This window comes from Kickxella alabastrina (genome assembly GCF_025024165.1).
Source record: "Kickxella alabastrina strain RSA 675 chromosome Unknown BX661scaffold_18, whole genome shotgun sequence".
NCBI classification, from domain to species: domain Eukaryota; kingdom Fungi; phylum Kickxellomycota; class Kickxellomycetes; order Kickxellales; family Kickxellaceae; genus Kickxella; species Kickxella alabastrina.
In genome coordinates, this window is record NW_026251489.1 from 195,449 (window position 1) to 207,846 (window position 12,398).

Genomic DNA, 12,398 nt, shown 5'->3' on the forward strand with positions numbered 1-12,398 from the left:
TGGCCACAGTGCAGGGCCGCGCGCTGAGCGATGTGGAGGCGCGCGATGGCTGGTATGCGAGCGTAGAGGCGCTGCAGCTGGCGGCGTTCCGGATCTTCCCGCAGAAGCTGCAGGACCTGGCCGTGGCCGCGGCGTCCCAGGTTGCCGGCCAGGCGGTGGCCGAGCATCTTGCGCCGCTGGATGATGCGGAGCTTGGGCAGATGGCGGAGGCCGTGGGCATGCGCAGGCGGGTGCTTGATGGCGCTGCGGCAGCGGCGGCGGCGGCCGGGGTCGGCGGCAGGCTGCCTGCGGAGATCGTCGTGGCCGATGGCGCCGGCGCGTACACACGGGAGTTTCTGCTGCAGTGTTTTGCCGAGCGGTTCCGGCGGCGGCCGACGGCCGGCGAGCGCGTGTCCGGCGTATCAGCGTACCCGACAGAGCAGCAGCTGTTCTCGGGCGTCCTCGCGGACGCCGAGCACTACGGGCAGCCACGCAACGCACCCGCGGCCAGGGGCATCTGCTACCCGGTTCTTTCCGTGCCGCGGCTCGGGCTGCAGTTCCTGACCCTGCACGACTACCTGCAGCGCAACCACGAGCTTCTGCGGTGGGAGGCGGCGGCCGACGTGCGCGAGGCCGTGGTGGACGCGGCGCGGCGCCTGCGGCCGCTGGCGGAGGGCGGCTTTGGCGGCTGGGCGCGCATGGCGCTGCCGCTGAGCGCGGTGGCTGTTGTCGAGGTTGTGCCGCCGCGCGTGGGCGAGGATGGCGTGCCGACGCGTGTCGTTGCGGAGATCGCTGTGGACCTAAGCGGGTACACCGAGTCTGTGCGTGCCGAGTGGGATGCGGGCGTAAGGCCGCGCGATACGCTGCTGCTGGTGGAGCTGCGCGCAGGGCCAGGGAATGCCGGCGCAGGGCCAGGGAATGCCGGCGCAGGGCCAGGGAGTGCCGGCGCAGGGCCAGGGAATGCCGGCGCAGGGCCAGGGAGTGCCGGCGCAGGGCCAGGGAATGTCGGCGCAGGGCCAGGGAATGTCGGTGCAGGGTCGGCGAACGTCGGCGTTGTGCGTGGCTGCCAGGTCGACTGCATTCTGGATGCGCGTGGCCGCGCAGCCAACGGTGCGGCGGCAGCAGGGGGCGCGGTGCGGCGGTTCCGCGTGCTGCTGGACGCGCACCAGTACGCGGCCGACGCTGCCGCCGGCCATGCGGCCGTGTACGCCGATGGGCGGCTGACTGCGGTGGTGCGGCGGCGTGCGCAGGATGGTGGCGTGGGCGCGGCGGCGGCAGCTGTGCGCGACATGATGATGCGGCCGCCGGAGCTGCCCGCGTGGCTGGCGCCAACGGTGCTCGGCTACGGCGACCCGGCAGCGGCCGCTGCAATGAACACGAAGGGTGCAGCGACGGTGTTCTTCGGCGACACTTTTGTGTCCGAGGAGCACCTGCGCCAGGCGCTCGGCCGGCGATACCCACGCATCGAGGTTGTTGGGCGCTTTGGTGCGCCGTGCGAGGTTGACTTCCCGGAGACCCCCGATGGCGCTGTGCGCGTGCGCAGCCGAGCCACGGAGCCGCTGCTGCTCGGCTCGGGCCGCAACCCGATTGCGTTCACGGCTGCGCAGGTCGAGGCGATCCAGTCGGCGGCGCAGCCTGGGCTGACGCTGGTTGTGGGCCCGCCCGGCACAGGGAAGACTGACGTTGCCGTCCAGGCCGTCGCCAACCTGTACCATGCGCACCCTCGGGAGACCATCCTTTTGCTGACGCACTCCAACCAGGCGCTCAACCAGCTGTTCGCCAAGATCGTTGGCCTCGACATCGAGCCGCGCCACCTGCTAAGGCTCGGCCACGGCGAGGAGGCGCTGGCTGCCGACGAGAGCTTTTCGAAGGCCGGCCGCGTCGAGTCGTTCCTTGAGCGCCGCCAGGAGCTGCTGGGGCTGGTGGCGCAGCTGGCGGCGGATATGGGAGCCGGCGGCGGCGACTTCGGGTACACGTGCGAGACTGCGCGCATGTTCTTTGTCACGCATGTGCGCGTGCGCTGGGAGAGCTTCCGCCGCAAGTATTTGCCCACAGGCAATGCGCAGGACATTGCGGACGCGTTCCCGTTTGCGGCGTTCTGCGGCCGGCTGCTCGGCCAGCCGCTGTTCGCCCACGCGGGTGCACTGGCCGCCGACGGCGCCGCCAGGGCCGCCGAGGCCGGCTTTGGGCGCATCCAGCGGATCTTCGATGAGCTGCGGGATATTCAGCCATTTGAGCTGCTGAGCACGCCGCAGCAGCGCACCGACTACCTGCTGACCAACCAGGCGCGGATCATCGCCATGACCTGCACCCACGCGGCGCTGCGCCGCACGACGCTGGCTTCGCTGCGCATCCGCATTGACACCGTGGTGATGGAGGAGGCTGCGCAAGTGCTGGACATCGAGACCCTCATTCCGCTGACGCTCTCCAGAAACCTGCGCCGGCTGATCATGATCGGCGACCATAATCAGCTGCCCCCTGTGGTGCGCAGCCGAGGCCTGGCGCTGTATGCGAATATGGAGCAGAGCCTCTTCACCCGCCTGGTGCGGCTTGGGGTTCCGTATGTGGAGCTCGATCGCCAGGCGCGCTGTCGTCCGGAAATCGCCTCCCTGTACCGCTTCCGCTACCGCGACCTAAAGGACCTCGCGCCGCAGACTTCCGAGGGTGCCTTTGCCCGGCCTAACCTGGGGTTCACCAATGCGTTCCAGTTCATCGACACGCCGGATTTCCGCAACCAGGGCGAAACCCAGCCCACCGCGCATTACTTCCAGAACCTGGGTGAAGCCGAATACTGCGTCCTCGCATTCCAATACATGCGTCTTTTGGGATACCCCCTCAGTTCCATTGCGATCCTGACAACGTACCAGGGCCAACGAGCACTGATCCGGGACGTTTTGCAGAGACGCTGTGCTTGGTTGCCGTATTTTGGCTCGCCGCGGGTGTGTACGGTGGATCAGTTCCAGGGCGAACAGGCTGATTTTGTGCTGCTGTCGTTGGTGCGGACTAGGTCGATTGGGTACTTGAGAGATCTGAGGAGAATGACCGTGGCGTTGTCGAGGGCGAGACTTGGGCTATATGTGTTTGGGAGAAGGAGTGTTTTGGACTCGTGTTTTGAGATGAAGCGGATTGTACAGGGTTTGGTCAGGAATGGAGAGAAGCTAAGGCTGAGGGTGGGGGAGCACCGGGAGCAGCAGCGGTGTGGAGAGGAGCAGCGGGAGTCGGTGGATGGTCGTGGGAAGGAAGTTGTCGTTGAGGGAGTGGAACATATGGCCAAGATCGTTTATGAGATGATTGAGAGACATGTTGAGAACGAGTCCCAGGACGATGACAATGTCAATGTCGATGACAACGTTAATGCCATTGAGGATGACGAGGATGTGGACGAGGATGCGAAAATGGCTTCGGACGATGCCAATGTCAATGTCGATGACAACGTCAATACCATTGAGGATGAAGAGGATGCGGAAATGGCTTTGGACGATAATAATGCCATACCAATTAATTTAAATTTTTCATGTCTTTTTGTACTTTATCCATGCTTCTCTTTTTGTTTGAGCTCCTCAATACAAAGACAATTTATTTGATAGCACAAAGACTTATAAAAGGAATGAAAACTTTTTTCCTCCTTTCTTTTATTTATATTTGCTTAGATATATTGCAACCTGTGAAATCTCCCTCTTTTTGTTACTTTATTATTATTATTATTATTATTATTATATTGTAACATTTAAAACCTTACACACATATATATTCACATCTCCAAATATGTACAGCAAATCTATTTTCTACACCACTCTCTTTGCACTTCTCAGCTCTACCAATATCTACGCCTCTTCGGCCGACGCCATCAACGCCAAAAGCATTGGCAACTCAAATATCTCAGCTGTACCCAGCACAACATCTATTAAAGAACTCAACGACTTGGATATTCACGATGAAAGTTGTCATGAAACTACTACTTCGGTAAACTGCAGCTGCGATGAAGATGGAAATTGTGAACATGACTTTGTAATGTATATGAATGTAAAGTCGGAAGCTTTTAGGAGTGCGGTTTTGGATTTGGAAAAGCTGAATTTTATTACCATGACGGCTGTTGTTACTTCGATTATTGCTTGCGCTGTATTTTTTTAAATAAAACACTTGAAATTTTTTGATTTTTATAAAAAGTTACACTGCATTTTAGTCTATACAAATAAAACTCGAATGAACAAAAAATTAACAGGTTTTATTTGTTTAATGTCTGATAGTATTGCCAATATTCCGCTCATGCATTCTTGATATTACAGCACTACATATTATATCCACTTCACTTTTAATAATTATAATTGTACCATCCATAACTAATTCAGCGCTATCCCCAACATCAAGTTTTCTTTTACCTATAAATGCTGATATATTATTATTCTGCAATTTCCAAAGTATTTTTATGTGTTAATAGTTCAGAAGTTGTCTTGAACCTTTTTCATTTATTTTAGTAAATCTATCCTTAAATGACCCAGATACATAAACTTTATATTGCGGCGCAACCATATTAACAAGAAGTTTTAAAAAAAAAACTATAGTTAATATTAAAACAGTGGTTAAACTGGCAAAAAATTGATATTGGTAAAAGCTAGTGATGTTTAGAAATTTAAAAATAAATAAAAGACGCCCAATATTATTGTATTTATATATATGCCAATCAAATTATTGTTTTCCTTTGGCTGCACGCTTGTAGTTATGCTCGAATTACAAAAAAACATGTATAAATATATAAAATGTCTGCCAAAAATATAAATCTACACAAAATCTATTTAATATGCTTGGATAATGTATGCAAAAAAATTGTTTTTTAAAATATATTATTTTTTAGGACTTGCTTTATTGTATAGTAAATATCACAGACTAGAATCCCACGATATTCATTGATTGTGGTTAGATTGGCCATCCAATTGGTTTTTTTTTAAAAAAAAAAAGTATCTATAAATAGTAAATAATTGAAAAGTAAATAAAATACATTAAAAAACCATAAAATATTTTCTTTTGCAGTATATCACGTCTTTTTTGTTTGTATTTTTTGTTATTTCTGTACATTTGCAACTCGGTGACAACATTGGCAGCAGCAATTATTTTTGACTCAGTACCAGCAATAATTTTTTAAATGAAAATGTAGACAAGTTCTTTGTTAAAATTACAATTTGCACCTTGTGTACTAGCAACAGCAGCATATACAAAATAAAACAATAAAAGTGTGAATCTGATGATGCAAATAAAAGCGATTTGTCATTCAACAATATGTTTCTATTAATTATTTATTGTCGCTGAGCTTTTTAAATTGAAATTATAACTTGTGGCAGAATAAAAGTGAATTTAAATAAATTTACAACCCCAAATTTAAAATGTTACAGAGTATTGTTATAATAAGAGGGGGTGTGAGGAGCACTAATTGTCTAGTATTAAAAATAGGTGTGATTTTATAAAAGGTTTTATTACTGATGTTTCTAAAATACTACTAGGCCGGCCTCATCTTATATATGTGCCTCATCGCCTTTGTTGTGCACATTTCCAATTGTGCACTCCATTGGCAAAAACTGCTTCTTCTGTGAGCAGACCGTATCTTGGCAAGTCAATGTTGTGGTTTTCGTGTGTGTACACTCACGCGTCTGCATTGAAAAATGGAGAGCATGTCTGGGCGTCATTATGATGCCTCCTTAATTTACGCCTGCATAATTCAATTAATACCCTATAAACTGGTATGCAGATGGAAACTTGTTTTGCAATCACAACTTAACATTACTTCCATATCTTCAGTCTGTAAAATAGTACGCAAAAAGTACAAGAGAATAGAGAACGCTTTATATTGGTATTTTTAATGGTTTTATCTACAATTGCACATTAGAATACTTTACATATAAAATGTTTGAATGGCATGTATTTTTATTAGTAAGTATATGTCATTGCCTTAAATTTTGCGCGTAAACAAATAATTTTTTATTGGAAATTGTAGAATATTAAAGTTTGCTCAAATTTATAAATAATAAAACCATAGCGTTTTAACAGGCTCACTAGTATGTAAATGTTATAAATATGATGGTATGCCGCTTTAATTAACAAACAAACACTTTTAGCAGCTTTAGTTTAAAAACATTAGCATTACTCTTACAAACACAAGCATTATTACTAAATTTATTTTAACTATTTAAATATTGTGATTAGCCATACTAAAAATACATACAGTGGTTGTTAAACGCTATTTTTATTGTTTACAAATTTGAGCACCCAACTTCAATACTTCCTACAATTTCCAATAAAAAATTATTTGTTTACGCGCAGAATTTAAGGCAAGTGACATATACTTACTAATAGAACAATACATGCCATTCAAACACGTTTTTATTTGTATGTAATCGTTTGTTCAAGTTGTCCGCTAATTAAAACATTAAAACAGCAACCAATCACAAATATTTTAAAGCGTGTCCTCTATTCCTCTTGTACTTTTTTGGTACAATAATAAATAAGACTTGCACAGACTGAAGACATGGAAGTGGATGTTTAAGTTGTGAATCGCAAAACAAGTTTCCATCTGCATACCAGTTCATAGGGTACTAATTGAATTATGCAGGCGTAAATTAAGGAGGCATCATAATGACGCCCAGACATGCTCTCCATTTTTCAATGCAGACGCGTGAGTGTACACACACGAAAACCATAACATTGACTTGCCAAGATACGGTCTGCTCACAGAAGAAGCAGTTTTTGCCAATGGAGTGCACAATTGGAAATGTGCACAACAAAGGCGACGAGGCACATATATAAGACGAGGCCGGCGCTAGTAATACTTTAGAAACATTAGTAATAAAATATTTTATAAATTCATACCCCCAAATTTTTAACACTAGACAACTAGTGCTTTTCACGCCCCTCTCTTGCATAACAAGACTTTACAAAATGCAAGCTTTACATATTTGCACTGCTGTCTGTATTTTTTCTAGCAGCGTGTTATGCCAGCTGCCAGCTGCTTGATTCTCTTCATGAATGCCTTTTTATATCTTCAAGCTAATGTCAACTGTAGCGACATTATAAAAATAGAAATGCTTAAATTTACACAACTTTATTTTCTATATTTCATATATATATTTGCAAATAAAAGTGTCATAGTATATGTGGATGTACATCTGAGGAGTGCAGGAATAACAAAAACAATAAATGCAGTTATTTACTATCCGCACTATGCTATTTTTCACTTTTTGGATGTGTCTATGCAATTGAATTGAATAAATATTGAGCCAACTGCACGTTGTCTCAATTATTTTTCCATAGCGTGCACTAAGGTTAATCGACGGACAAAAGGACAGAACAATGACTGACAATATGTAGTTGAAATTGTAAATTTTTTCTCGTCTTTCACATGCCATGTTTAAGATAGGCAACAAGTTGTGAGCAAAAAAAAGTCACATGCCAAGTAAACAAATAAAATGATTTTTTTATTTTGGCATAAAGCTGTTGCTTATTGGCAAATTGAATATCCCAGAGCTAATCTGTACATTTTTTATTTGTACATCACATTCATGCGATGAAGATATTAAAAACTTTTAAAGCGGTGTTTTCGGGTTCAAACTAATTTTCTTGTACTTTGCATGGCATAACTGCCCCTGTCAGTACAAGAGGAAAATAAACAGGGCACGGCTTGCAGATGACAATGCATTCATCAAACGTTGATTCCTGTCTTTATTCAACATCCGAAAAAAACGCAACCTATTCTCATTTTTTCGCACTCTTTCCCTGCCTTTTTCGCATTTTTTTTGCCTACAAATATCCCTGTGCCCCTTTTTCATTAAATAAAATACATTTGAATTGTTCGGAATGACACCAACAACGACAGCACACACGAGCGACATAGCAGCAGCAGCCATCGCACAATCAATATCACAACAAGCGTATACACTTCACGACCACCAAACAACATACATACCAAATTCACAGCGGAATTTCTACAAGACCACAGCAACACGCTTCGCGCACTCCGTGCCTGCAACAACGACCATGCACTGGCAGCACAGGCACTGGCGCAAACACTGTCATGGCGCGAGGCCAACAAAGTGTACCCAAACAGACGGCCCAACGCACCTGTGCTTGTGGATACACGGGGGCGGATTATAATCAAGGCGCGGCAGTTGTCGACAAATAACGGTGGGCGGCGGGTATACGCCAGGGGTCTGGAAACATTAGAGGACACGCGAGTCGCGTTAAAGTTGGTTGATGAGAAGTTGGGAGCTGAAGGAGAGGGAGTGTGTGCGGTGGTGTGCCCGGTTGAATCACTGGCGCTGTCGGATATTGCTGGTGAGGATGTCGAAAAACTGGTAGAGGTCGCAAGAGAGCATTATCCGGGCGTCGTGGGTCGTCTTTATGTTACCGCACAGTCGTCCGTTTTGCTTGCCCATGCGCGCCAGGCTCTGAGACCGCTACTAGTTGCCTACGAGGGCGGCGTCGAGTATGTACTGGCTTCCAACCTAGCCGAATCACTGTGTTCGCTAGAAAATTATACCAGTCGCCTGATATTGCCTCCGGCCATTACTAATGCCACTGCCCCTGAATGTGCTGGTTTGGGGCATTATCCTCGAACATTGGCCGATTATGTTGGGCGGGTGCCGAGTACTGCGGCAATGACAGAGGACGATTTCTGCTCGGCATATTCGGACGCACGGGACACACAGGATCATACTACGGAGCCGCCGCCAACGAGACCGCAGTCAAGGATGGGTCTTTTTGGACGCAACTTTAACCTCTCAATGACACCCAAGCAGCAGCAGCAGCAGCAGCAACAGCAACAGCCTTTAGATACGACACTTATGAATACACGCGATTTTGGCCGGCCTTCTGGGTCGCGAGCAGGCGACAATAATGAGGGCAGCAATAGTGGTAGCAGTAATGGCGGTAGCCGGATGACGTCTGTTCAGCTGGCGTCCTTGCAGCGTGCCGTGCAGAGCGTCCAGCGCATGCTGGGCTCAATCAACGACAGCATATCAGCGGCAGACTCAAGGTCTGCGCTGGCAGCCACAAAATCGCGGCTGGTGCAGCAAGCGGACGTGCTCATGTCAACGGTCGCCGCCCTCAACTTTGGCGTCTCCATGACTGGCTCTATCACCGACCCAACCAAACTCCTGTGCACTTCTCAAGTGATAAGAGCAGCCATGTATCTCTACTGTGTAAGCTTGGACTGCAGCTCTTAGCCCTGCCCATGAGCATCTTGTTTGGCCGCTCGAGCAACAGCATTTTGGCCACTGTTCGACACTTGGTGTTGCGGACCGTGAAGCTTATTGTGCGGCGATTGAAGATGTTGCCGGCTGCTAGTACGCTGATGCTGCTGGCATATAAGCATCTGCGTGTCTATACGATTGTATTTTGGACTGGTGCTTTGTTTTGTGGCAGGCTAATGCTGCTATTATTTGGTCCAACTTGATGTTGCAGTGGCGGCGCGGTTTATCCTTTTGACTACAAGGACTAAAAAAGAACAGATAAGATCTTTTTTATTTCTTGAAGTGCGATATCACTTGAACTATTAAATCCGGGTCAGCTAGTGTGATCGACGATTCGAGAGTTCAGAAACACAAAAAAATTGGCAAATTGGCTTCAAAACTGGGCTCTGCACATGATGAATATTGATAGCCAGATCAATGCCATTGGCTGGGATTTATGCTTACAAATAGAAACTAAAGCTCACAAACACAACACCACTCGAAAAATTAAGAGTATTTGTAATTCGATGAACGCGGAAGCGGAGCCCGCGACTGGCCCGATTTTTTGCTGACTGATAAAAAAGAATGGCGATGTGCGATATCTTTTACATTTTCTAATATGCTTAATAAAAAAAGGTCGTGGAACAAGTATTTCGTATTCTTGCCTCCTTTCTTCACACCCCCCTCCTTTTACTATCTACCAAACTTGTCTCTTTTTCATTAACTTTTCTTTTCCACTTTATATTATTAGCCAACAAAGCGACCCCACTTTTTTTACTTTATACCCGTTGTATTTATTTTTATTATATTTATTTTTAACATTATAAAAACAATGTCTTCTCGTCTGGCCGACCTCGAGTCAGCCACAGTCGTGCCGTCGACACCGGCCGACGGCACCACAGCAGACCCGACCTGCTCAAAGACGCCGCTGCGCTGCCAACTAAGGAAAAAAGCAACCACTTCAACGCCAGCCTCGACCAAGCACTGCATCTCCTAGAGCAGCAACAAGGCCAACATCAGTTTTTCAACGACGCCAGTATGGAGAAAAGCCCCACGCCCATCAACTGGTCGCTTACCGGTGAATCCACCGACCAACTACCGCCCCTGTCCTTGATAAGGACACCGACGTCTACAGTGTCTCGGATGACTTGATTCTGGATAATGGAGCCAGCGTTGTTCCGGACTCCCCGCGCACCTGCGTTTCGCGCGCATCCATGGGTGCGACGTTAGATTCGGAGGATCCGCAGGTGGTGTGCAGGTGCGCGCACGCATACCGTACCCCGGAGGCCACTTCTACCTGCACCTGTATCATACGGCAGAGGACAATAAGGAACACTTGGCTATTGTGTTTGGCGACGACATCCGCAGTGCCTCACTGGAGCGGATCCAAGGCACGTGCGAGACCGAAATGCAGCGCAGAATCCGGGGTGCCTCCACCGGTGAGAGGCAGAAACTGATCATGCGCGAAATAGCCCAGCGCAACCAAGCACAGCCCAGGCATGAAGTGTCCCAGAAGGATCACAGCCATGGGATGGTAGTGGAGGATTCGGCCGATCGCTTCTATTCCCGTCGTATTTCGCTTATTGATGCGCCACTGGTGCGTATCCACTCGGAGTGCTTTACCGGCGAAACTGTCTCAAGCGTAAGGTGCGATTGCGGATACCAGTTGGCCGAAGCCATGCGGCTGATCCAGAGGGAAGGCCGTGGCGTTATTGTTTATCTCCGCCAGGAGGGCCGCGGTATCGGGCTGCTGGAGAAGCTCAAGGCATATAATCTGCAGGATATGGGCCATGACACGGTCGATGCAAACTTGCTCTTGAATCACCCGGCGGATGCCCGCACATACGGGGCAGCAAGAGCCATACTGGTGGACTTGGGCGTTTCGAAAATGCGCCTGTTGACTAATAATGTGGACAAGATTAGGCAGATTTGCGGTGCCGGTGCTGGGAGCTCTTCTAGGTTGGAGGTTGTTTGCCATGTACCTATGTTTCCTAGATGGTGGTTGGAGACCGGAGAAGAGGGGGCACAGGCGGAGACTGGCGGTTCTGAGGATCTGTCATCGTATGCGAGGCATTTGAGTCTAAAGAGGAATGTCATGAGTGAGGCTGACAAGTACTTAAGGACCAAGGCGGAGAGAATGGGGCATATGCTGTCCATGTCTGAGTCTTCTGCTTGTTTACCCGGTATTATCAATCACTGAGGAGAGACCTGTGGTTTACTGCTTCTTCATTTTATTTTCAACTCTTGTAAAACTATATCCGCACACTTTCTTTTTATTCCTGTCCTATTCTTCTGTTTTATTTTTTTGCTTGGAATAAAATTTAAATATATACACGTAGAGAATACCAAATGTTACAGATAAAGTTTAAAAAAAACCATTCGTCTTTTTTTCAATGCACAATTATGCTTGCAAAAAGCTGCAGCTACTTTTTGTTTATAGATAATTTTTCTTCCAATCAAGAGCGTCAGTCAATCTGAAACAAAAAAAACAAAAAAATGATATTCGCATGCATAAACATGTTCTGCCTCACTATTGGCGCTCAACATATCTTTTCTTTTTCTGTCAAGCTTTATTTATTATTTTTAAATATTTTTTCGAATCGCAATGTCACCCGAGAGAACAAAACAATGCAAGGTAGAGCTTGACGCGTCCAGGGCAGCCACCAACACTTACGAGATTAAGGAAACTCTTGTTTAACTATTTGCCACAGTCAACACTCTGGTTACTACAGTCAATACTCTGGTTACTAAAGTTGACGCTCTGACAAAGGACGCGGAGGAGGCTAAAACTGAGCGACACCAGGTCTTAGCCAACTTGGAATCAATTATCAAAGTTAACGCCGGTTTATCCAGGCAAGGTGCTTTGCCAAAAGTTGACGATGGACTATTCACTATTGTCAAGAACCCTGGTCGTGGGGGGGGAATTCAAGGATGCGCCATATGCGATTCAGTGGGGATTCTTGGAGTTGTCAAAGACCAACGGGGTTGTACAGATGACGACGAGGGGCGCTGGGAAATATTACCATCGTTTGCGCCTGTTGGCACATGAAGTGATCGGCAAGTGTGGTCTTTACAATAAAGTTGAGCAGATGAGCAAGTTTAAACTTGCCTTTTTCATATGCTGGCGACATGGCGAGAACAGGGTCTTAATAGGCAAAACTACTTAGTTGAGTCGCTTGAGGCGCGCTTTGGATCGACGTATTT

At 47.6% G+C, this 12,398-nt stretch overlaps 4 protein-coding genes across 4 annotated transcripts; all 4 read left to right on the forward strand.

Moving 5' to 3' along the window:
• Positions 1–923: 923 nt before the first annotated feature.
• On the forward strand, positions 924–3,569 carry BX661DRAFT_164335 (P-loop containing nucleoside triphosphate hydrolase protein). The gene has a single exon (XM_051533337.1). The coding sequence runs from the start codon at positions 1,269–1,271 to the stop codon at positions 3,561–3,563; it is 2,295 nt and encodes a 764-aa protein (XP_051390168.1). The 5' UTR covers positions 924–1,268; the 3' UTR covers positions 3,564–3,569.
• Positions 3,570–3,629: 60 nt separating this feature from the next.
• On the forward strand, positions 3,630–4,112 carry BX661DRAFT_185440 (uncharacterized protein; the record flags this gene model as incomplete). Its single annotated transcript, XM_051536775.1, is given in 2 exon segments — positions 3,630–3,668; positions 3,681–4,112. The coding sequence occupies 1 exon segment, from the start codon at positions 3,745–3,747 to the stop codon at positions 4,108–4,110; it is 366 nt and encodes a 121-aa protein (XP_051390169.1). The 5' UTR covers positions 3,630–3,668; positions 3,681–3,744.
• Positions 4,113–7,484: 3,372 nt separating this feature from the next.
• BX661DRAFT_185442 (uncharacterized protein) lies at positions 7,485–9,467 on the forward strand. Its single transcript, XM_051536776.1, is given in 13 exon segments — positions 7,485–7,895; positions 7,964–8,059; positions 8,072–8,093; positions 8,133–8,198; positions 8,211–8,213; positions 8,226–8,298; positions 8,323–8,366; positions 8,379–8,482; positions 8,507–8,610; positions 8,629–8,909; positions 8,931–9,121; positions 9,136–9,355; positions 9,388–9,467. 13 exon segments carry the CDS (start codon positions 7,822–7,824, stop codon positions 9,448–9,450), a joined length of 1,341 nt encoding a protein of 446 aa, XP_051390170.1. The 5' UTR covers positions 7,485–7,821; the 3' UTR covers positions 9,451–9,467.
• Positions 9,468–10,449: 982 nt separating this feature from the next.
• On the forward strand, positions 10,450–11,394 carry BX661DRAFT_144732 (GTP cyclohydrolase II-domain-containing protein; the record flags this gene model as incomplete). Its single annotated transcript, XM_051533062.1, has 3 exons — positions 10,450–10,633; positions 10,700–11,249; positions 11,295–11,394. Coding segments are annotated over 3 exons (834 nt in total), but the record flags the coding sequence as incomplete, so codon positions are not given.
• Between the last annotated feature and the right edge of the window lie 1,004 nt (positions 11,395–12,398).